Here is a 24,752-nt window from a genome sequence, read left to right on the forward strand (position 1 = left end):
TGTTTCATAGTTAACTAATCTTAAGTTCTTTTTTAACTAAAAATAAACAAAATTTGAAATGTAACAGTTTGAACTGGCAGACTTTCATGCTTCTATCTTATATTTAAATACTTCTTTCTTTTCCTGACTTCCAAAGAACTACGTCTGATTCATCAGTCTATGTTAGGTCACTTTGAACAAGCTATCTCAACTATTTTCTCTCAAAGATTCAAAACCTCTTATAGAACTAATTCCAAATTTATTTCATCAAATGTTTACTGTACGATAAAAAGTAATTTGTTGTGAAACCACATTTATCTTTTTCAATCTGGATCATCTATCATTATTTAATTTCCGTAGATTGCTGAGTAACACCTGATGTGTCAGAACTGCTCTGAATCATTTGCATAGTTAGAATATAAAAATTTCACGGCCATCAAAATAAATATAAAAACTTTATCTCTAAGAGTTCATTAAATAAAACTTGTTCACCTTTAAGCCAAAAAACACAGTCATTTCTTCAGGGGCTCAAATTTTATTACTTAAAATGTATGCAGAAATACTCTTCAATAGGAGTTTGCTAGATTGCATAATTCTGTTTCCCAATAAATACTTAAGCTGTAAAGCAAAATTTCTAAAAGACCAAGATGGTTTTCCAAATTAGTTTCCCTGTTTGCAATCAAGTTTTTAAACTTTCATGGTCAAAAATGTAAGATAAACATGCAGGTAAAATAAGAATGTGATCTCATTTCGTCTTGAGCTTTCTAACACTACATCTACAAAAGAAACAATCTTGTCTATAAAAAGAGAGGTGGGAAGAGAAAAAGACCTAATTATGATGATTCTCTTAGATTTAGTTTTAAGTACATGCTTGCCACTTATTTATAAGGTTTTATTCTGATTCTTCTTCTTTAACCACAAGAATGCACAAGACAGCTAATGCTGTAGCTACATCACAAATTATAAGAAGTAATTGATATTTTAGGGTTATTTAGATAATTACTGATAAAATACTGACACATGAAACAAAGTATGCAGGCATAATATAATTCTCTTATATCAGCCATCATATCTCTTTATAAAATTTGATTAAAAAATAAAAAATCAATTTGCCTTAGAAATATGTGTTTATATATAAATACATAAAAACTAGTCATCACACATAAAAAATTTGTGCAAGACAATTCATCCTTTCCATTTAGAAAAACACAGAATACAATTAGATTATTTTGTGTGTTCCTGATATAATCAACTAACAGTTAAAAATAATATAATCAACTCCAAATGAGCAAAAAAATCTAATTTTTATATATCTGCAATAATTTAAACATTTATTTTGAATATATTAAGATTTAATAGATTATTTCCGAATAATTTATATCTTCTTTATAACTGATGCAAGAAGCAAAGTTACAAAATGTCCAGCTACCAGTCTACTGCAATTGCAAATCATGACATTATATATTATTCTGACCAAATCCTTTTAAAATCATTAAAAGAAGAAATACAATTGATGCCTTGAACAATGCAGAGGTCTGACTCCCCCAAAACTTAACTACTAATAATCTACTATTTACTAGAAGGCTTACTGATAACATAAACAGTCAATTAACACATACTCTGTATGTCATATGTATTATATACTGCATTTCTACAATAATACAAGCTAGAGAAAAGAAATTATTATTAAAAAACATAAGAAAGAGGAAATACATTTATAATACTATACTGTATTTTCTGAAAAATATCTGCATGTAAGTGGACCTGTGCAGTTCAAACCCATGTTGTTCAAGGGTCACCTGTGTTTTCTGAAATGATGGATGTGTAAAAAGATTTTTTTTTAAAATATAGAACAAGCATTCTTCCTACACCATGCAGACTAACCATTACACATTACTGAACATGAAAAAATTATAGACCGTTTCGAGTATGTTTGTTTTGGAATCTGCCAACTAGCTGGCTACTTGCAGTTATAAAAGACCTATGAAGATACAGTTGAAGGGTTAAGATTGAAATATTCTTCTGTTACTGTACATAATACATAGTTTCTTACTATTATCCACTCTTAGAACTGTAATCCAAAGTGTTTCCAGATAATTCCTCCAAAGATTTGCTTAGTGGAATTTTTATTATTATTGTAATTTAAAATTACTATTAAAATATACCCTTTTCTCAAAGCATTTCTAAATGTATTTTTCTCACCTAGCATACTAGTTTGTCAACATATGCTGAATTTTATTTTTTTTAATTATTTTATTCTCCTATAGAAATCTAAGAGAGAGAAGAGGAACACACAAGTCAGGCACTCATGAACACAGTCGGGAACTACTAAATCTGCATGTTGCCTAACCTGTGTGCTACGACACATCTTGTCGTTCATATTTTGATGAATCCCTATTACATAACACCAGTCTGAAATCTTTCTAAATGTAATATTCCACTGCACTCTTAAATACATTCCTCCTAGATTATCCTGTTCCTGTTTTTCTAAGAAGGTTAAGATAACCTATCATGAGTTTATTCAATTTCCCTTGGCTTCTCACTCATTCATCTAGTCATTCAAAAATCATTTATTCAGATCTTATTATGTACCAGCCACTGTGTGAGATGTGGAAATTGAAAAATGAGAAAGTTCTGTCCCCTGAAACCTAAACACACACATACACATGCAAATACACATGGAGTAGAGGAGACTGAAATATTCAAAAAGGAAATATAACTGTAGAATACAGAAATATACCCAAGAGGCTATGGAAGTATAGACAGGCTGCACTGGAGGTCAGGGAAGCCTTCAAAGATTAATTAATTTTCAAGCTAAGATTGACAATGGATGACAATGAAAGAAGAAAAAGAATGGAAATGGAGAGTAAAAACAGAAATGCCATACACAAAAATAAGAAATGGGGCCTGGGAAAAGCCAGGGGCATGGTGTCAAGGAAATCTGATCATGTCCTCTCATTTGCTGAATGACTACCCAAGTGTTTCATATAGACCTTAATCTCTACAATGAATCCGAAGAATAACTATCATGTCATTCACTGCAGAGGATACTTGCTCTAGGGAACAAAGCACAGAACTGACAAATTTAAACTCCAATCTATACTATAAAAAATATATGAAGTCTTCTATTTAATATAAGAAATAAAGTTCTGAAGTCTCATGCTATCACTCTGCTTCACTGTCAAATCATGAAATAAGTTCATCGTTCCGTCTTCTAATACGCTAGGGTGCCATACTCAGTTACACCACACACACACACACACACACACACACACACACACACACGGCAGTTGTCTTGTACTCTTACCCTTTTTACAAAAGGACCAAATTAAGGAAAATACTCAGCGGTCAGGAATAAGGCTTAAAGATCACCCACCATGCACTCCTCCTAAGCACCAGCATGTCCAAAGGAATCTCAGATTGTAATCAAAACATGAAACCAATGCTACATCCACATTCTCCTCCTAAATATTCTTCTACCGCCAGCTGAGAGAACTGTAAACTGCCTTCTCTTCAGTGGTACCTTAAAAGCTGGTCTCTGATAACCCTCAATCCCAAAATAATCGATGCAGATTCATACTCTTCCAGCACACCAGATCAACTGTCATTATTCCATATACACCAGCTGACAATAAATATTGGTGAAGCGAGAGACAATAATGTAGACAGGAACTATGAAAAATATCTAGGACAAACTTCCCTCTCTCACACCCCATTACCCCTTTTTTCTCAAATCATGCCGGTGTAGGAATGACAATCCAGAAGACTTTCAACATTCCTGAAACTGAGTCTTCCTAGAATATTGTCTTTTTTTAACCCAGCTCCTGCCATCTGTTCTTCATTCTTTCCACTTATCTTGAAGAGGGAAGCACACCTTACCATTGCTGTCCAAAACTAAACCTTCCACTTAGTTGTGATTCGGTCTCAGCTGAACCACCATACCATTAGAGCCCGTACATTAGTATCATAGTTCATATGGTATTGTATTATGATTAAGTTAATTTTGTTTCCCCTACTGGAATATGAGGTCCTTCTGAGCTGAGAACTTCTTATATTTATCTTTATTCACCTAGTATTACAAAAAAATAATGCATAAATATATTCAGGTAACATCTGTCATCTTGCCATCTCTGCAAATTCTTGCTATATAAGCGATCAATTTCTAGCTTCTACCTTCAGTCTTTCCTTTTAAAGTGGCTTCTTTTTTTTTTAAGATTTTATTTGTTTATTTATTTGACAGAGAGAGACACAGCCATAGAGGGAACACAAGCAGGGGGAGTGGGAGAGAGAGAAGCAGGCTTCCTGCTGAGCAGGGAGCCCAACTCGGGGCTCGATCCCAGGACCCTGAGACCATGACCTGAGCCAAAGGCAGATCCTCAAGGACTGAGTCACCCAGGTGCACCTACTATAGCTTCTTGCTATTCTATATAAACATGGCTTTCCTTCCTCAAGCCTTTTAATTCTAGAAGGTATAGAAGTATACTACATATTGCTACCACCAAGAAAATTAGTCAAGCTTACTAACTCTTCTTCCTCACTAACTGCTAAACTCTTAAGCTTGTTTAAATGTGTGATGTCTTCCTTCCCAGAATTCCCACACTGTATTTTTAGTAACTTTCATGGCATTTACTATACCTGGACTTCTGTTGGAATTGTATGTAGAAGTGAATATTGTAAAAACATGAAACAACCATTTGCTCCTGCATCCCCCATTTATAGAGAGGAAAACTGAAATTCAGAGAGGAAAAAAATATTTTCTTAAACTCATACACACAAGTTAGTCTTCTATCAAGAAAACAGAATGGGGGTGCCTGGATGGCTCAACAGGTTAAAGCCCCTGCCTTCCGCTCAGGTCATGATCTCAGGGTCCTGGGATCGAGCCCCACATCGGGCTCTCTGCTCAGCGGGGAGCCTGCTTCCTCCTCTCTGCCTGCCTCTCTGCCTACTTGTGATCTCTGTCTGTCAAATAAATAAATAAAATCTTTAAAAAAAAAAAAAAAAGAAAACAGAATGATAGTTCATTCACTTTTGATTCCCAGACCAATCTTGCTTTGCCTAATAAGCTTCCTAGAAGGTAAGGAGGATATAGCTTTTGTTTACAAACTTACATTGCCAGACCAGCCAGTATCTTGGAGAAAAAAAAAAGAAGAAGTATTATATAAGTAATTTCAAGACAGTTTTAGCTACATGTTAAGTGCCTAGGTTAAGTTCATTTATTCAGTATTTGGTAAAATTTTTCATCTAAGAAAAACAACCAGAAACATAACTAAAAAGGTAAAAAGGCCTCCCAAATTAAGCATTACTTTTAACAATCTATTTTTAATTTCCTACATATCTGTATAATCTGTTCACTATATATAGCATACCTAAAAATACCATCCAGATTTTTGGTATTTGTGAAATCTATCATGTCTATAATTCAGAGGCCTTTCCTCTTATTGAATCACTGTGAACTATTTCCCTAACTCTGAAAAGTTATCAGTAAAGTAGATTATAAACCCTCATAAATTAAAGGAACTCCTGCACAGATGTTTACAGCAGTTTTATCCATCACTGCCAAAACTTGGAAGCAACCAAGATGTCCTTCAGCAGGTAAACAGACAAACTGAGGTACATACACACAATGGAAAATTATTTAGCACTTAAAAGAAATAAGCTATCAAGCCATGAAAAGACATAGAGAAACTTACTGCATTAGAAATTAAAACTGAATGAAACTAGAAATTAAAACTAACTGAAAGAAGACAACCTGAAAGGCTACATATTTTAGGATTCCAATTGTCTGACATTCTGGGCAATGCAAAACCATGGAGACAGCAAAAAGATGAGTGGTTGCTAGGGATGGGAAAGGCAGGGAGAGATGAATACTCCGAGTGCAGAGAAATTTTAGGGCAGTCACAATATCTGTAGGATATTATAATGATGAATATATGTCATTTTACACTTGCCCAAACCCATGGAATGTGCAACACCAAGAGTGAACCCTAAGGTAAACTACAGACTTTGGGACATTTATATGTCAATGTATGCTCACCCTTGGTAAAAAGAATGCACTATTCTGGTGAGTGATGATGAAAATGGGGGAGGCTGTGCATGTAGGGTAGCAGGAGGCATATGGGATATCTCTGCACCCCTCTCAATTTTGTCATGAACCATAAACTGCTCTAAAAAGTCTTAAAAAGTTTTTAATAAAGAAGCTCTGTTCTGAACGGCTTATAGAGAGGTATGTACATAAAGTGAATATCCCTAAAAGTTCTATAAAATAAGGAAACTGAATTTCTAAAATTACAAATGAGCTAGACCTCAAAAAAAAATTCTTAAGGATTCAAATTTGCATAATTAAGGTAGATGAGCATATTCCTCTAAGTTTATCATTTTGGTTTAATAAATATAGCTCTGTTTTCTGATTTATCAATGTTAAATATAATACAAGGATAGACTGGTTCTACTTGGGCTTGTTTTTCCAAACTTATGCAGGTGTACTGAACAAATAGGCTAACATGGTATGATTAAGGTTATAAAATAAATGTTAATTTCTATTTAACTGAATCATTATTCTGGTAAACTTACTTCAACAATAATTATATTTTGTTATATATCTGCTTAAACATAATTATATTTTGTAACATACGTGCTTAAATAGAATTTCTGAAATCTTAGGTTACCAAAATATTAAACTGATATTAAATTGAGTTAATTAATGTATAATTATTGGGTACCCAGGTAATTTCTAAGATAGAATACTAAAATATTGATTACTAGGCATAATTAAAAAGTCTATGTGCTTCTTATTTTTGTATGCTATAAAATGGTTATGCCTTTGGGTCATTTTAACAAATGTGCTCATTTTCTCCACTTCACAAAAGTGTTCATGATATGTAGATGGTTTCAGAAAGCTGTATTACCGGTATTCATGAGTTCTGGTGGTCTGCTAAAATGCTTGTGCATGCCAGAAAGTTCTGTTATCCACCCCTCAGAGTTTCTCTTTTTCTTTGAAACAGAAGTTGGTAACTTAGATTAAAAGTTGTAATTGACTGGTCAAGACTACAATAGGGACAACAGCACTGGATAAATATAACAGTGTATATACTTCTATTTTCAAAGAATAGTTTTGTCCTAAGAACAGCAATTCTTGGGCTTTTTAAAAAAATCTTTGTGTTCCTGGAAGTTATTAAGGATGCTGAAGAGCTACTGTTTATATAATCATTTATTATTGAATACTGAAACTTATTGCATTAGAAATTAAAACTGATAAATTTTTGTTAAAGATTGTATTTACTTATTTGACAGAGAGAGAGAGAGAGAGAGAGAGAGAGCAGAAGTAGGCAGAACAGCAGACAGAGACAGACAAAGAACCAGGGACTTCACTGAGCAGGTAGCCCAATACAGGGCCTGTCCCACCACCCTGAGCCGAAGGCAGCTGCTTAACCTACTGAGCTACCCAGGTGTCCCAAAACTGATAAATTTTTAACAGATATATGAATACATTTGAGAACAGCAATCATGGATGCACTGCATGTTAAGACAACATAAATATGGTGATGACAATGATGAAATTAGTGTGGCCTTGCACATCTCTGAAATATGTTAAAAATGTCAGTTTGTTTTTAAATATGAGAGGGCATAATGAAACAAAACTTGAAATAATGTAACTTTTGTCTTTTTTTGATAACACCTGACTCCGAAAAGAAGCTACGAAAATCGTTAAAATTCACTCAACTTTGATGGGCTTGTTTCCTTGGATTATTGATTAATGCCTTTGCCAACAATGTAAAAAGTTATTCTTAACCTCTATGTGTCTCTGAGATAACTGAAATTCTGTGTGTTAACAGAATAATTTCTGCACTTAATACTGAGTTCACTATGTTATGTCTCTTATTATTTAAGGGGGGGAAAGTTTTTTAAAAAGTTCATTTATGAAAGAACTATTCAATAGTGTTCCTGAACATATTTATTTTAAATATTTCATTATCACCTTGATTAAACATATAACCATATAACCAAATGTTAATCTTACTCAAACATTCAAATCTTCTAACAATTTTTTAAATTTTGCCTTCCCAAACTCAGACTCTGAATATAGAAAAAGTCAAAAACTTCCATGATATGTTTTTATAACTAAAATTATCTTGGAGATTTCCTAGCAGTTCCTTGAAAAGCACAGAGATATTTTCTCTTACTTTATAAAACAAGATGCTAGAAATAATTTGGTTTGTTTGATATGTTATTATTATAAAAGCTGCACACAAAAAGCTGAAAAATGAGAAGAGATGCTCAGCCTGCCTTAGGGTGAACTTGTGTATGTGTAAATTTTATGAATATGAATATAAGTATTTCAGAAATCATATGCCATATAGGAAGTCCCTAGAGATACCCCAGTGCCCTTGCTGTCCACAATATGTTTTATTCTCCAGAAAGACAATGATCAAATCTCTTATGAAATAGTTGCTAGGTTTTCTTATATTATTAGAGTCCTGGGCAGTACTTTGCTCAATGATATTAGACAATAATAATATAATATTGCCAGTTATAATTTGTTATTATTTAAAATCTTTACTTGGTCATAACCTTTACCTCTTTATTTTAAATTCCTGGCATCTTGTAGGACAGTGGTTCTCAACTGGGTATGCACATCAGACTTACCCATAAAGTTCTACAAAAATATATTTGTCTAGGCCCTACTCCAGACATCCTCAATCTCTTTACTTGATATTCTTGGTATATTCTTGCTATATTGTGTCTCAGGATTATTGTATGCTATATCTCAAGATTTTCCTCAAATTTTCTCAAATTTTATTCGCCCACTTTTATAAATCAGATACAACTTCAAGCCCTTTGAAAACAGTGTTGGGAGCGTGGGTGGCTCAGTTGGTTGAACACTAGCCCTCAGCTAGGGTCATGATCTCAGAGTCCTGGGACAAGTCCTGCCATCGAGCTCCCTGCTCATTGGGGAACCTGCTTCTCCCTCTCCCTCTGCCACTCCTCCTGCTTGTGCTCTCTCTCTCCCTGTCAAATAAATAAAATCTTAAAAAAAAAAAAAAAGAAGAAGAAGAAGAAAGAAACAAACAAAGAAAGAAAATAGTCATACTCCGTGCTCTTTGAGACATTTTCTCTAACACCTTTTTGAGCAGCTTCATTATTTTCTTCATACAACAGAAACAATCAAATTTTCTTTTTCATATTTTATTTTTATTATGAACCCTTACCAGACCTTTCACATTTGCTTTTGGGTTTTGTTTTGGGGTTTTTTGTTTTGTTTTGTTTTGGTTTGGTTAGGTTTGGCTTTTTAGCAAACTATAATTGACGGACAATGTTGTATTTGCTTCAGGTATTCAACACAGTGAATTTGCTTCAGGAATTCAACAATTCGATACATTATGCAATGCTCACCATAAGCAGGGCAATTATCATCTGTCACCATACATTAATACAATATTATTGACCATATTCCTTTATCTGTACTTTTCACCCCTGTGACTTATTTATCTTGTAACTGATAGGCTGTACCTCTTAATCTCCTTCATCTATGTTGCCCATCCTCCCCAGACCTTTCACATTTGAAAATTACTGGTAATAAATTAACCATAACCATTAAGCCTCTATCATCTACAGTAGTTTAGTTTTATTTCTGATGATTGCCTAAAGGCTCTGCTATAACCTACAGGCCAGGGTTTGTGTTTTCAACAAAGTCAGTCAGTCTCAGAGCCTTGGAAAAAGGTTGTAGCAGATATTTCAAATTACTGGCACTTCAAAGAATAGAGGACTGGAGACATCTTCTGAAGTGATATCACTTAGATAACTTTCAGTCCATTCCAGTGGACTAAGGCCAAACTTCCAAGACTCATTTTAGTCAAGAAGCAGAAAGTTTCATGAGCGGATTAAGGTAAAATCTAGCAAAACAATAATTAATTGCATTGTATTAAATAATAATGAGAAATTTCATTGCCTGAAATATTATTGATGCTGTTTTAATGATCTATTTTTTGGACATATAAGGAAGCCCTCCCTCCTCTTCCTACACTGTGACCTACAACAATTTAGTAAACTCTGCTTCTATAAACTGAAATATTTTTAAAATCACATTTAACTCCTACTGATTCCCTCCATCCCTGAATTCAGAAACTCAGTTCCTAAGTCCCTTCATTTTTTCATACCAATACTGTTTTTTGAACAAATTCGATAATTCTTTCATTTTACCAGTATATAACTGGAATATTGATTGCACAACCATCATCTTAAAGTGTCATTTTTTAGAAAGATGCTTGTTTAATCAGCCATGGCAAGGCACTTTTAAGAAACAAAGGTTTAGCTATACTTATAGAGCCTACAGAGTCATCCCAAATAAGGTGGCCTATGCCTGGCTCACAGAGTCTAAACTTGAACGTGTTAAAGAGTGTTCCTTCCTCACAGAACAGGAATCTTTGCAAATTTTGTGAATCTTGAGAAGAGAAGAATTAACCAAAGTTATAGGCAGTATACATAAAATCTGGGAAAGACATTTGTGTGGACCTAGTTTCCAAGCTTTGGGATAATAAATAAGAGAAGTTTGAAAAATCTAATCTGAAATTCCTTATGAAAACTTTCTCGGAAAAAAAAGTTAGTTTTGTAGACATAGCAATTATTCTACACTACATGGTTCTAGGTGTGTAAAGTAAATTCATGGAGGCTTGTAACTCCCTTGCTGCACCCATGTAAATACTCAAGCCAAACTTTTAGGGACATGACTTATTTTGTTTCCTAGAATAATCGTCTCTAAAATTATTATACTTGTCAAAGGAAGAAGAAGACTATAGGAAGAAATTGTGAAAGATTGAACTGAACCAAAAGATTACTGGTTGTTTGCATTGGGAAATAAGACATTCCCTAATACTCTTCCAGGGGCTCTGAGACTTTCATTGTCTTGAAGCTATTTTACAACTCTGTAAATGGTAGCAATGCAAATAATATTTGTCCACAGACATGTCTCATAGAGGGACAACTGACTGCCCTCCTCCCTCACCCCTCCCCATGTGGACAAAGCCACTTCTATGTCTATTTGTAAATTTATTACAGCATTCCCAATTTATCTATACAATTCTGCTACTTTGAGCTCTCCTTTGAATACGATGCAACATTTTACTCACACTCTCATCAACTAACAAGTTCTAAAAAAACTTCAAAATTAAATGTTACATTTGCATTAGAGTCATGATTATATCTTCTTTTAAAAATTATTCTTTAGGGACGCCTGGGTGGCTCAGTTGGTTAAGCAGCTGCCTTCGGCTCAGGTCATGATCCCGGCGTCCTGGGATCGAGTCCCACATCGGGCTCCTTGATCGGCAGGGAGCCTGCTTCTCCCTCTGCCTCTGCCTGCCTCTCTGTCTGCCTGTGCTCTCTCTCTCTCCCTCTCTCTCTCTGACAAATAAATAAATAAAATAAAATAAAAATTATTCTTTAATACTAGTCTCAGAGACATTTAGTCTAATGGGATAAGTAGAAAATAAGGAAAATGACAGATCTAATAAGTGGCATTATTTGGGAAGCATAAAATGCCGAGGAAACTCCAGGAGGTGCTTTCATTCTAGACCTGTGACATCAAGAAAAGGCTTCTTGGAGGAAATGACCTCTAAGCCAAGACTAGAAAAACTGGCAAAGGGAGTGCAAGTAGAAGATTAGCATTTCAGACAGAAAGACTCACATGTTCAAAGACAGAAGATAAATAAATGGTACAGAAGAGAAAATAATGTTCACTACAAAATATAGACCATTTCTTTACTGGAGAATGGAAAGGGATACCGAGAAAGAGGAGGCTGAAGATGCAAACAAAAGACTTGAAACAAGGAGCTTGATCACGTTGAGAAGTTGAACCTTATCTTACAGGCATCAATGGGAAGTAGTGAGTTTAAATGAGTCTTCAGGACTAGAAGTTCTGGAGTCAGTGTCTGGCTTGGAATAATGGCTCATTACTTATTAACTGTGTGACTTTTGCCATGTAAATTAAGTACTTTGTAGTTCTGTTTCTTTATCTGTAAAATGCGAACTATAGTAGTCTCTTCACTTCCTAGAGGCATTATTAGGATTCAATGAGCTAATACAGGCAAAGTACCTGGAAAGTACCCAGCATATCAAGGAACTAATGACATTAGTGATAGGAGCAGCAGTATTTGTGTTTTAGAGAGATCAATCCATTGTCTTATAGATCATTTTAGCTACACTGTGGAGGATAAATTAAATAGGCAGAAAAACAGAAGAGTTAGGAAAATAGGAAGTAAGGAAAGGATCCTAGAACTAAAGAGAAGTGGAGAGACTGACAAGACATAAAAGAGGCACGAGAATTAGGATTTGAGGACAGATTGGGAATAGCAATTGCATGAGGGACAGAGAAGTAAATATAAATGCACAAGAGTCCTTGACTTGGAAAAGAAGGTTATGTGGGAACATTCACTGAAATAAGACACCCAAGAACAACTACTCCAGGTTACTCATTTAACATGGCAGGCACACTAATAAAAAAATGAGTCTAGATCGCAAAAAGAGGAATGCTTCAAAATATCACAGCAGATTAAACATTTCATTTGCATTATGGAGAGAGTACATCAGAGAAATGGGAAAAGGGTATCTGAGACTTAAGAAATGGCCCAGAAGCATGAAAAGACTGCAGTTTGTGTGAAAATAGGAAAAGTACTCAAGACTGAAGGTAAATAGGATGTATGACCTGGGGTAAGGTCTTCATAACCTTCTTTCCTATCCAAATGACGTCTTGGCCATTACTAAAAGATCACAGCTCCACAGTCCTGTGACTTCTGCTGATAGCCATCCTGATAAAAAGAAATCTTAAACACAGTTAAAGATTTTCACGAAAAAAAAACTAACTAAAAAGTAACAGCTTTGCCAGTTAAACAGCAGATACCCACTATAGTCATTAACTAATGGCACAGAAATTTCACAAAAGTCAGAAAGCACACATTTGAGAAGAATTTTTACATATTACTACCTCCTATGCCATTAAATTATGAATCTTCCTGAAGTTCTATAAAGTAGCAAAATTCTCAAACTTGTTATTCACCTATAAAAATGATATTCTACATAAAGCAATTTTATCTACGCTTCATAATAAATTGGTAAACATTCGGCCTTGCAATATTTTAACAAAACTATTGGTTCCTACTTACGGAGTGTTTTTCACATGCCAGGCATGGTGCTGAGTGCTTTATAGACTCGACCTCATTTCATTCTCACTGTATTCTGTCAGATCAGTAAAATCAGTCCCATTTTGCAAATGAGTAACTAAGAGAGATTAAGTCCCTATCTAAAGCAACACTTCACACAATCTATAAATACAGAACCAGTATCTAAACACACATCTGTTTGATTCCAACAGTTACAAGATTTTATTTCTGACCCTCTCTAACAGTGTACTTTTCTCACAAAGACTGACTCCTCTCACTCAGGAAACACGGAGAAACCATGGCCCGAAGTGGGCGTGCTATATGCAAGCAGCAAATGCTACAGAAACATGAACCATGAAAATGGCAAGCAGAGAGTTGGGGGTAGGATCAAGCATTCTGAAAAACAGCCTCAAGCCATTAAGTATAAATGTGAACAATAGAGAACTAAGGGCAATGGAGAGATTATCTTGATAGCAGCAAAAAGAAACAGAATTACTCCTTTTATACAGAGGCTGTGAACCTCTCACAACTGTGTGAAGGGATACTGTGACTATCAGTGGCATGGATGGGAAGACTTGGTCTGCATTAATCTTCTCAGCCAGAGACAGCCCTCAATGTATTTGCAAAACATAAACCTGACATCAACTCAGTGTGTTTAGCAATCCTCAAATTCACTCCCAGATTTGTATTTCCTCAGGCTGTAACACTTCTCCATTCTTCTCCAATCCCCAAAGTCCCATCCACCCCCTACACAAAGATAATTCGACATTTCTTGGAGTGACAAAAATCAAATTCATCCTCTTGTCACTATTCCTCTCTACCCTATGCCCCACAGAGCACCTCTGCATGCAACCTCTTTCCTCCTTCCCCCTTATGCTCATCTTCGTTTTCACTCCTAATGTAACTAACCCTTTCAGAGCCTTCTGATGCCCTCAGCTGAACTACTGCAACAGCCAACTAATTTCCATGTTTCCGGTCTCTCCCACAACAAATCTGTATGGAAATCTCTTCCCAACTACTAACACACGTATTTTGCCAGACCACACTCTCCTCAAGTTCATCTGAAGGACTAACTCTTTAGCAAGGCCTTTAATGTAACCAAAACCTGGCTCCACTTACATTTACAGTTTCATCTCCTATTTCCCTATACAAAATTCTCCACTGTACCCCCGAAAAAATTGAATAATAGCCCCTGAAATGTGACTTTAAACTGTCCCACTGGTTCTTCCAACTAAAGAAGGAAGACATACTCGAGGAGCCTATAATAAATCAACGATTATGACGAATCAACAACTCCATGTAGTAGAACAAAGGGTAATGAGTTGATTTCTTTGGATTAAATAACACAATGATTTCAAATTTTAAAGATAATGAGGGGGAAAGAACTGTTATGATGAACTATTTTTATAAGAGCTAAAATAAAATAACTGAGTAGGATCTGGATAAGCAATCCAAGCAGAAAGAAAATAGCTTCATTGCTAATAGCACATGGTTTTGAGTTAGACAAACTTGCCTTCAAATCTTAGCACTGCCTCTGCTAAGCAGCCTGATCTCAGGCAAGTTTCTTAACCCTCACTTTGGGGGAAGATACTATCTCCAAGCAGTACTGGGCGGGTCTGAAGACAAATGAATTATGCACATAAAGCACACAGTATACTGCCCAGTGCAGGGTAAGGGCTAAATAAAGAGCTTTTTAATAATTATTACTACTGAAACAAGTCTCAGATCCAGTGAAAAGGTAGTGTAGCAAGAATCAGTGTACAACAGTACGTGGTAAAAAAGATGAGAAATACACCCAGAGTACTTGAATCACCTGCAGTACTCAGAATATTCACCTAAAAGCATATAGGAAAACCATTCTTCAAGGCCCTTGGCTAGATTCCTACATAAAGTTTGGTTTCTCCAGATATAATGTGAAGTGTTTAAACAAAATGGTATCTAATGGTCCTTTCAGTCCTAACCTTCAAAAAAATGTGTAAGAATTGCCATGAACTGGAATTCTGGACATTCATCACCATTACCCAGTTAACTGCTTTTGCAATTTACTAGGTATGTAAAGGCTTATTAATGTTCCACTAGCGTCACGAATTTTGGAAAACAAAACATTTCAGCCCCAACTAAAAAATTTCTATCACCAGTTTATCAGTCACAAAGAGGGACAATGATAGTTGGTCTCACTGAAAAATTTACTGTAGCTGAACTCAAGTACATGATCGCCCTTACATGAAACCCAAAGTGAGGAGTCTTAGATTTCTTAGGAATTCTCAGGGGCAGTTTAAGAAATAGAAAATTTAAAAAATTAAAAAAATAAAAAAAGAAAGCATAACCTGGACAGGAGGTTTGTTCTTGGATAAGTGGACAAGGAAGAATCAAGAATACCAAAAGAAGAATAGTATTTCAAAGTGCTAAAATGAGTCGGTAAGGCTCTAACCTAACTACACATTACTTGAAAACAAACCCAATTACACATCATATAGCCAAATCCTGTCTTCACTGGGGACTTCTTTTGCATACTTAAGATATTTATAAATCTATTCTTTCTCTAGAGAGCTAAAAACAAATTAAGTGCATACCTCTCTTTTTATGTGAGAAAGAGTCCAGGATTGCATTAGATTCAGTTAATATTTAACATACCCATTTACTGATTTTTTTCAGTGTAACTTCCTAGTCTTAGTATAGATTTTCACACATAAAAAGTTATCCTTCTATATATCAAAATCACTTGTCTGTATACTTATCTGTGAATGAACTACTCTAAACGAATATTCTTCTGTATACTTATTTCTGAATGAACTGCTTTAAACAAATACTTTTGTCAGCTTTCAACTTATAAATTACGAGAATCTTAAGAATCATATCTGTGAACTTAACGGTTATGCTTATCCTAGTACATTTTTAAATTTTAACAGTGACAAGACTGTTTTATACCCTTGTTATGCAGGTAAAAAAAAAATAAGAATATGTTCATCAGATTTCCATAAAAATTGAAATCTGTGTTTTAACCATATATTACATTATTAATTTCAAAATGATAAATCTATAACATAAAATTTTAAAATATTTTTCTATTTACATATACCATGTCAAATAATTCATAATTTTGGTCATACTAAATATTTAAGGGACTATCAAAGACTACAATTTAAAATACAAATGGGGGCGCCTGGGTGGCTCAGTGGATTAAATCCTCTGCCTTCAGCTCAGGTCATGATCCCAGGGTTCTGGGATCGAGCCCCTGCATTGAGCTCTCTGCTCAGCGGGGAGCCTGCTTCCTCCTCTCTCTCTGCCTGCCTCTCCACCTACTTGTGATCTCTGTCTATCAAATAAATAAATAAAATCTTTTAAAAAAATAAAAATAAAAAATAAATTAAAAAATTAAAAAATACAAATGGAATAAACTCATTCTGAAGTCTCATTTTCTTTTAAGAAAGTAAAGCTATAGGTATGAATTACATAAAAAAAGAAAATATCAATTCAACATATATGTAAATGATTCAGACAACATTGTAAAAGGAGAGAACTAATCACTTATTTACAGCAGTTACTACTTCAAGTAGACAGAAATAGTAAGAGGGTATTCAACAAAGTATGGTATTGTCAAGTTTTTTTGATGGGAAAAAATTTTAAGTGTTTCCAAATATATTCCAGGGGTAGATTAAAAAAGAGCAAAAATATGTTGAAACTGTAAACATTCAGTTCTTATTAGTTTTGATGAAAGGGCTTCCTCATCATCCATCTATTTGGAAACTTGAAAAGATTTTCCATATATATTCTGCACACCTGATGATCTTTTTCCTTACAACTGGTCAAGAGAAAACACTTAATAGCAATTCATGTATAGTAGTAGTTGCTGAAGTTAACAGTAGTAATAATAATAGTACTCTAGTTATAAATGATTTTTAAAAATTATGTGGTTCCAACCTGGTCACCAAAGTCCTCTGGGAATTTCCACAATACCACCGGATCTGCAAATAATTGACACACAGCATTAAACAGAGGCAAAAGAGCACATTTACACCAACTTCTTGTTAAGACATTATTAGAGCTACTTTTTAAATGATTTTTAAATTTCTCTTTAAACATTTACAGTTGAAGTTAAAAATAAAGCATTTTGATCTTTTAAGCATTTTAATGATCTTTGGAAACAGGAAAAATAAAATTAATAACTTAGATTATTAAAACTCATTATTTCTTTCCACAACTCACTTTTCTATTTATATACTTTATATTTTAAGATTCTGAAATACAAATTTTAAGATTTAACTACACTTGACATACTGGTTTTAATTTGAAAAGAAAAATATAAATGTGGCAAACATGCAATTAAATGTATTATAGTTTTTAAAAATTAGACTAAAATATATCATTTTAAATTTCCATTTAAAATCCTAAATATTTATGAACACTGTAATAATGCTTGCTTTATATCAAAATTCACTTTTGAAATCCTGTATTTGCAACTCTATGAAGGCTTTTATAAAATAATAGATATAAGGCAGTAGTTATAAGTTATCAAGCTTACTTAAAATACAAGTGATATTTGCAGGGCATTTTAAAGAAATTTTTCTAATATATCTAGTTATTCATATACATAAACCAATGTTGTTTTATAAATATTCTCACTGGTTTTTCATTTTCATCAATTCTCCCATTATTTCTATTCTACTTAGCATATTAAAAATAAGTCTTTTAAGTAGCACTAGTAAATATTTTGGTTGTACATTCATTTTTTAATTGTGTCAAAAACAAACTTCTGAACATCTGTACTTGTGCTTTAAAAAAGGATAATATTACTTCTAAAGAGCCTTTACAAGCTCAAGATAGTAAAAGTAATAAGTACCACAGATACAACAGGATTTAAATTCTACTCCAGGGGTAGACCATTTACGTTCACAATAAGTTCTACTCCATTATTTCCACTATTCTGTATTGCTTTTATAAAAACAGTCCAAGAAGCACAATTTCAAGTTTTTAATTCCAAAACTCAATAATTACCTAGCAACATTTTTAGTATGAGCTATCTCCTCTTGCTGTATTACTTAAGTTCAAAGGAATTTTTTCAATTATTTTCAATTAAAAAGAAAAAAAAGCATACTCTATATAATTAACCTTTTTTATTTAGTAAGGAATAGAAGGTTTCTATATAAGTCAATACAAATTAGAAATCATTTAAAACATCTTATATAAAAACTATGCATTACAAATTTACACAGGTAATATTAAATGATTATCTCTTCATGTAAAACAAACTGTAAAATTCTAAAATGAATGACATGTATTATAGGTCACCAAAAATTACTCAAGACATGGAAGATTATTTTGGAAAATATGTATGAGTGAAGAACATGTGTTATGTTGGAAAATATGTATGTTGAGTCAGTTTTACCCCCATGATAGTATTAAGATTTGAATTGCATAAAACAAAAGTTAAGTGATGGAATCTTCATGAAATAGTGTTATTATTTTGATAAAGTTAATACACTAATGGCCATATAACCAAATCAATTATACAGAAATACAGAATAGCTCTCGCCTATACATAATGGAGTTAAAGAGTTTCGACGTGAATATTTAAAACACCCCTTTTGAACAACCTCAATTTTACAGCTGTCATTTAAGAAAATGTTTGTGACAAATTTCTTACACTTATGTTTTAAAACCAGAACGCGTACCTTGTACAGACAATGGTTTGCCCCTATTGTTCACAGCATTTTCCCAAGTACGTTTTGCTAACTCACTTTTTCTCATCCTCTATTATACTGGGTTTTTTTTTCTGTATTGCCTATTCTTTCACAGAAAGAAGTAACAGGTGAAGTAATGAAAACAGCATCTACTGGTTTAATTATTTAGTGAAAAATATCCTATTTCCTTTCATTAAATGAAATTTCCACTTCAGCACTCAAACATTTATTATAATGTGAATCCATATTTTGAAATGGATTAACTTAGTTACTGCCTGTATTGTTAGATTTATACCATACCTGACACATCTCTGTAGAAACTTTTCACAAGTACTGCAAAGGAAGAAAAAAAATGGCTCTGAAAAAGAAATAACCTAATTCTCAAATGCATGCACAAAGGCTGAATCTTCTATTCCCTGAGGATTACTTTCTAGATATCAGATCTGATCAGGCAATGTTAGGTCAATTTTCTGCTTATTTTATGGATGAAAGGATGAGAACCGCTGGCAGAAATCACAGCTACTGGTGAGACCCCATGTACACTGTGCTTCTTTTCTTACCAATGTCTACTAGTAATTCAAGGGAGACTCCATATCTTAATTTTATAGCAACTTTTGCCACCAACAATCTAGAAACCAAATAAATATGATTGGAAGAATGCATGACTTGATTTGCACACAAATGTAGTTAGTCTCTTATTTTAATAACAGATGTTACAGTATAGAAAGAAAAATATAAAAAATTATATTAAATCAGTAAATTTGGAATAAGAATATTTAAAATATTATTTGTGCATCACCATCACAAGTATTCCAAATCCATGACTTTTTTTTTTTAATGTAAAGTGAGATAAATTCAGCATTTTTTTTCCCTTTGCTATCAGGTCTTTCATATTTTTCAGCCTTTCACAGAAATCAATAATTAAAACAACTTAAAATACTGGTGTGATTCAACTACATTATTAAAAAATGGAAGGCAGGGGCACCTGGGGTGGCCCAGAGGGTTAAAGCCTCTGCCTTCTGCTCAGGTCATGATTCCAGGGTCCTAGGATTGAGCCCTGCATCGGGCTCTCTGCTCAGCAGGAAGCCTGCTTCCTCCTCTCTCTCTCTGCCTACTTGTGACTCTGTCTGTCAAATAAATAAATAAAAATCTTTAAAAAAAAAATGGAAGGCAAACTTTTTAATTTGCGTAAATGAATACCATTTACTGAATTCTGGGGAATTCATAGATGAATCTTTAAAATTACATATTCGTAAATCACAGTTCAGAGACTATACACTTCTGAAAGGTAGACTATATATTAGTAAGTAATATGATGGATTATAGCTTTCAGTGTTTGATTTACCTACCTTGCAGAATCAGAATTTTATGAAGGAGAAAACCAAGGGCCAGAACAAGCAGGAGTTTGTCTTAGTTATACTAAGGCTAGTCAACGTGAGAGACCAGAAATTTCTTCGTTGAGATCTAAAGAGCACCTATTTTGTTTTATTTAGATTTCATTTGTTTATTTGAGAGAGAGCAAGGGAGCATGCGCAAGTTGGGGGAGGACAGCAGGAGAGGGCCAAACAGACTTCCTATGAGCACACAGGGTGGCTCAATTCCAGGACCCCAAGATTACAACCTGAGTCAGACACTTAACCGACTGAACCACCCAGGCACCCTAAAAGCATCTACTTTAAATAATTTCCAGAATCAATATCTTTCTCTGTCCCATTTAAGTTCAATTTATTCTATTCAAAACTCTATACAGTACTAAAGAAATAGGATAAGTCCCTGAACTCCAAAGTCCTGTAACACACATGGGGAAAGAGCTCTCCACTTTTATACACACTATTGTTTTAAACAAGGTATCCTGTAGAAATACTTGGGCTCAACTTAAAAATTCACTGGCCTAATAATTTCAAAAAATGTTCTGAATGAAGGAATGGTGATGTCTCTTTAATGTAAATGAGCAAGACTTGTTAAGGAATATATGCAATTTTATTCTTCCGCCTATGGAGATATAAGGATGAAATAAACAAAATAAGGTCTCTACAATTTATAGAAAAGAAAGTATCCAAAACATATAATGCAATAAAATTTAATGACTGTTACACTAAATGTACAGGATACTACACTACAACACATGGAAATCTAATTTAAAGTCACTGAACTACTTAGGAAGGAAAGTACATGCAAACTAACACGTCAGACACACAAAGGATGATCATGGGCAAGGGAGAACATTCCAGACTGGAAAAATAATATGATGTCTTGGAAATTAATAGAAAGCACAATGCAATCTAGAAACTGAAAAAACTGGGTGGGGGGGGGAGGTAATACATCCCAAATGTAGAGTACAAGGGAGAGAATCTCAAGGGATGAACCTGGAGAGGTAGGGGACAGACTGGAGTTTAAAATGTATCCTGGGTATCCTAGAAAGCAATTAAAGCAGATGATGACATAAACCAAATGAGAAAAAAAATGGAAATGTACAAAGAATACAGCTAGAGTGTATGTTGTTATGAAAGTCAAGAGGAAAGGGTACATCTAAAATATTCTCAAATGTGGCAAAATATTAAGCAAAGTGATTACTAAAAAATGGCAACTAGATGTAAAGCATAAAGCCACAATAAAATGAGCTTCTGTGAAATGATGGGAAGCAGAAGGCAGCCCTGGGATCATGCAGTGAGAATAAACGAGAATGGGCAGGCTGAGTGTATGGAGAGAACTTCTTAACAAACACTGTACAAGGAAGAAGAAAATAAAGGTAGGAGGAGAGAAAGATGAAGCTATATAGATTTGTTTTCTTTTAGTATGATGCAGACTTGAATAAGTTTAAATGATAACAGGAATTAATGAGCCAGCAGAGAGCCCAAGAAAAAAGAGATGATATCTCTGAGAAGGCGGGAAGAATGGCATCCTGATCAAATAAATGAGATGACCTTGGAAGGAAGCTGGAGAATGGTTTCCATTGTTAGAAAAAAAAAGAGAGAGAGAGAGAGAGAGAGAGAGAAAATCTGAATCCAAGGAGATTTTAGAACTGTTGGTGCAAAAGCAAAAGTTTTGTGTAAAAATTGCTAATTATTTTCTGTGAAGTAGGAGAAAAGCTCTCTGCTTAAGAGAGAAGTTGCTGGTGGCTGATGGAAGAAGTGTGACTATTTCAGGCACTGTTAAGTATCAGATTTGGTAGGTATCCAACCTAGTGTTTAATGGCAACAATGTGCTATTTCCCCAGCATCACCCAACAGCTTAGGTAAAAGATAATTGAAAGATTCAGTCAGGGTTGAGGTTTTTGTCAATCATGTGTGATGGAAAGAAAATTAAAACAGAAGAGTTGTTATAGATAGGAATTGCTGATTTAAAACTAATAAAAAAGGAAGTGAGGTGGGTTTTTTTCCCTGTAAAATCCATTACCACTAAATGTTATACCAAATCATGCTAATGCATTTTAAAACAGTGTATTTTCAGTAGAAAATCTACTGCATATATCTTAAGACCTAGGACTGACAAATATGGTAAAATCAATACATGCAGCATTTATAATTATGAAATTAGGTACCTGAAGTTCTGTCTTAAACTAATGAATAAAAATGCTTTCTGTCTCTGATCAGAATCAGGTACTGAAAAAGATAAAATCAATTTCCATTCTCTCCTCCTTATTGCCCACTCCTTCCCTCCCAAGTTTACTATGCAAATATCATTTTCTACATATGGTATTATGTGAAAAATATTAAAAAGCATGCATGGAGTTAGGTAACTACATTTAAAATTATTTTTTCCAGGGCGCCTGGGTGGCTCAGTGGGTTAAAGCCTCTGCCTTCAGCTCAGGTCATGATCTCAGGGTCCTGGTATCGAGCCCCACATCAGGCTCTCTGCTTAGCAAGGAGCCTGCTTCCCTTCCTTTCATTCCCCCTGCCTCTCTGCCTACTTGTGATCTCTCTCTCTGTCAAATAAATAAATAAATAAATCTTTTTTTAAAAAAATAAAATAAAATAAAATTATTTTTCCAGCTTTATTGATAACTGACATACAACAATGTATAAGTTTAAGGTGTGTAACTTGATTCAATATGTGAAAGGTTCATAATAAGGTTAGTTAAGACAATACAAATCCTTGTATAATTACTAATTTTTTGTTTTTGTTGTGGTTATGGTGAGAACATTAAAGCACTACTCTCATAGAAACTTTCAAGACGACAATATGGTATTGTTAACAATAGTCACTATGCTGTTCATTAGATCCCTGGAACTTACTGATGTTGTAACTGAAAGTTTGTACCCTTTGACCAACATCTCTCCCTCAGCTCCTGGCAACCACCATTCTACTTTCTTTCTTTGAGTTTCAGGTGTTTAGACTTCACATATGAGTGAGATCATACAGTATTTGTCTTTCTCTGACTTATTTCACTGAGCATATCCATATTTTTGTAAATGGCAAGATATTCTTCTTTTTATTTAGGGCTGAATAATATTACATTGTATATATTATGTATATAATATATATATAATATTTCATTATACACACACCTCACATTTTCTTTAACCATTCATCCATTGATAGACATTTAGGTTGCTTCGAATCTTGACTACTGTGAATAATGCTGCAATGAACATGGGAGTGCAGATCTCTCCTCAAGATAATAATTTCATCTTCTTCTGATATATACCCAGAAGTAGGATTGCTAGATCATATGGTAATGACACTTGTAATTTTTTGAGAAACTTCCATACTGTTTTCCATGGTGGCTATATTAATTTGCATTTCCACCAACAGTGAGCCAGAGTTCCCTTTTCTCCACATCCTTGCCAGCATTTGTTCTTTTTTTAACATATTATAAGATAATATGTCAATATGGCTTTGATCTGCATTTCCATAATAGTGATGTTGAGCACATTTTCACATATTTGTTAACCATTGCATTTCTTCTTCAGAAAAATGTCTATTCAAGTCCTCTATTTTTTATTTTTATTTTATAAAAGATTTTTATTTATTCATTTGAGAGAGAGCGTGAGAGAAAGCATGAGTGGGGCACGGGTCAGAGGGAGAAGGAGAAGCAAACTTCCTGCTGAGCAGGGAGCCTGATGCAGGACTGGATCTTAGGACCCCAATATCATGACCTAAGCCAAAGGCAGATACTTAACTGAGCCAACCCAGGGCCCCCCCCTTTCTATTTTTTAAATGAATTATATATCTGATTTTTTGTTATTGTATGAGTTCTATGGATCCATATGTATTTTGTATATTAACCCCTTACCAGATATAAAAGTTATATAAGCCAAATACTGCACAATCTCACTCATATGTGGAATCTAAAAACATGTATATGGTTTGCAAATATCTTCTCCCATTCTGTAGGTTGCCTTTTCATTTCCTTGTTTCTTTTGCTGTGCAGAAGCGTTTTAGTTTGATGTAGTCCCGCTTGTTGTTTTATGTTTTGTTGCCTGTGCATCTGGTGTCATATCATGTCACTGATAAGACTGATGTCAAAGAGCTCATCATCTATATTTTCTTATAAGAGTTTTATGGGTTCAGATATTTAAGTTCTAATCCATTTCAAGTAAGTGTTTGTGATTGGTGTAAAATGGGGATCCAATATCATTCATTTGAATACCAATATCCAGTGTTCCCAACACCATTTATTTAAGACTGTCCTTTCCACATTGATTATTCTTGGCTCCCTTGTGAAATATTTGTTGATCATACATGTATGGGTTTATTTCTGGGCTTGAATTCTGTTCCACTGGTCCACGTGCCTGTTTTTTTGCCAATACTACAATACTATACTGTTTTGATTACTATAGTTTACAATATAATTTGGAATTTGCAAATGTGATGCCTCCAGTTTTGTTCTTTCATATTTATTTGGCTATTTGGGGTCTTTTGTGGTTCCATATAAGTTTCAGGATTGTTCTTATACTTCTGTTTTTAAAAAGTCCATTGAATTTTGATAAATATTATACTG

General features: G+C 34.1%; 1 protein-coding gene across 4 annotated transcripts in view; it reads right to left on the bottom strand.

Annotated features, from left to right (window-relative positions):
• The window catches only part of DENND1B (DENN domain containing 1B), a 269,435-nt gene that overhangs the window by 178,572 nt on the left and 66,111 nt on the right, over positions 1–24,752 (bottom strand). For all 4 annotated transcript variants that reach the window (XM_044267544.1, XM_044267542.1, XM_044267545.1 and 1 more), the window contains exon 3: positions 17,049–17,092. In XM_044267544.1, coding sequence (XP_044123479.1) covers positions 17,049–17,092 — 44 coding nt within the window. The remainder of the gene's footprint in view (positions 1–17,048; positions 17,093–24,752) is intronic.

Source organism: Neovison vison, chromosome 10 (genome assembly GCF_020171115.1).
Source record: "Neovison vison isolate M4711 chromosome 10, ASM_NN_V1, whole genome shotgun sequence".
NCBI classification, from domain to species: domain Eukaryota; kingdom Metazoa; phylum Chordata; class Mammalia; order Carnivora; family Mustelidae; genus Neogale; species Neogale vison.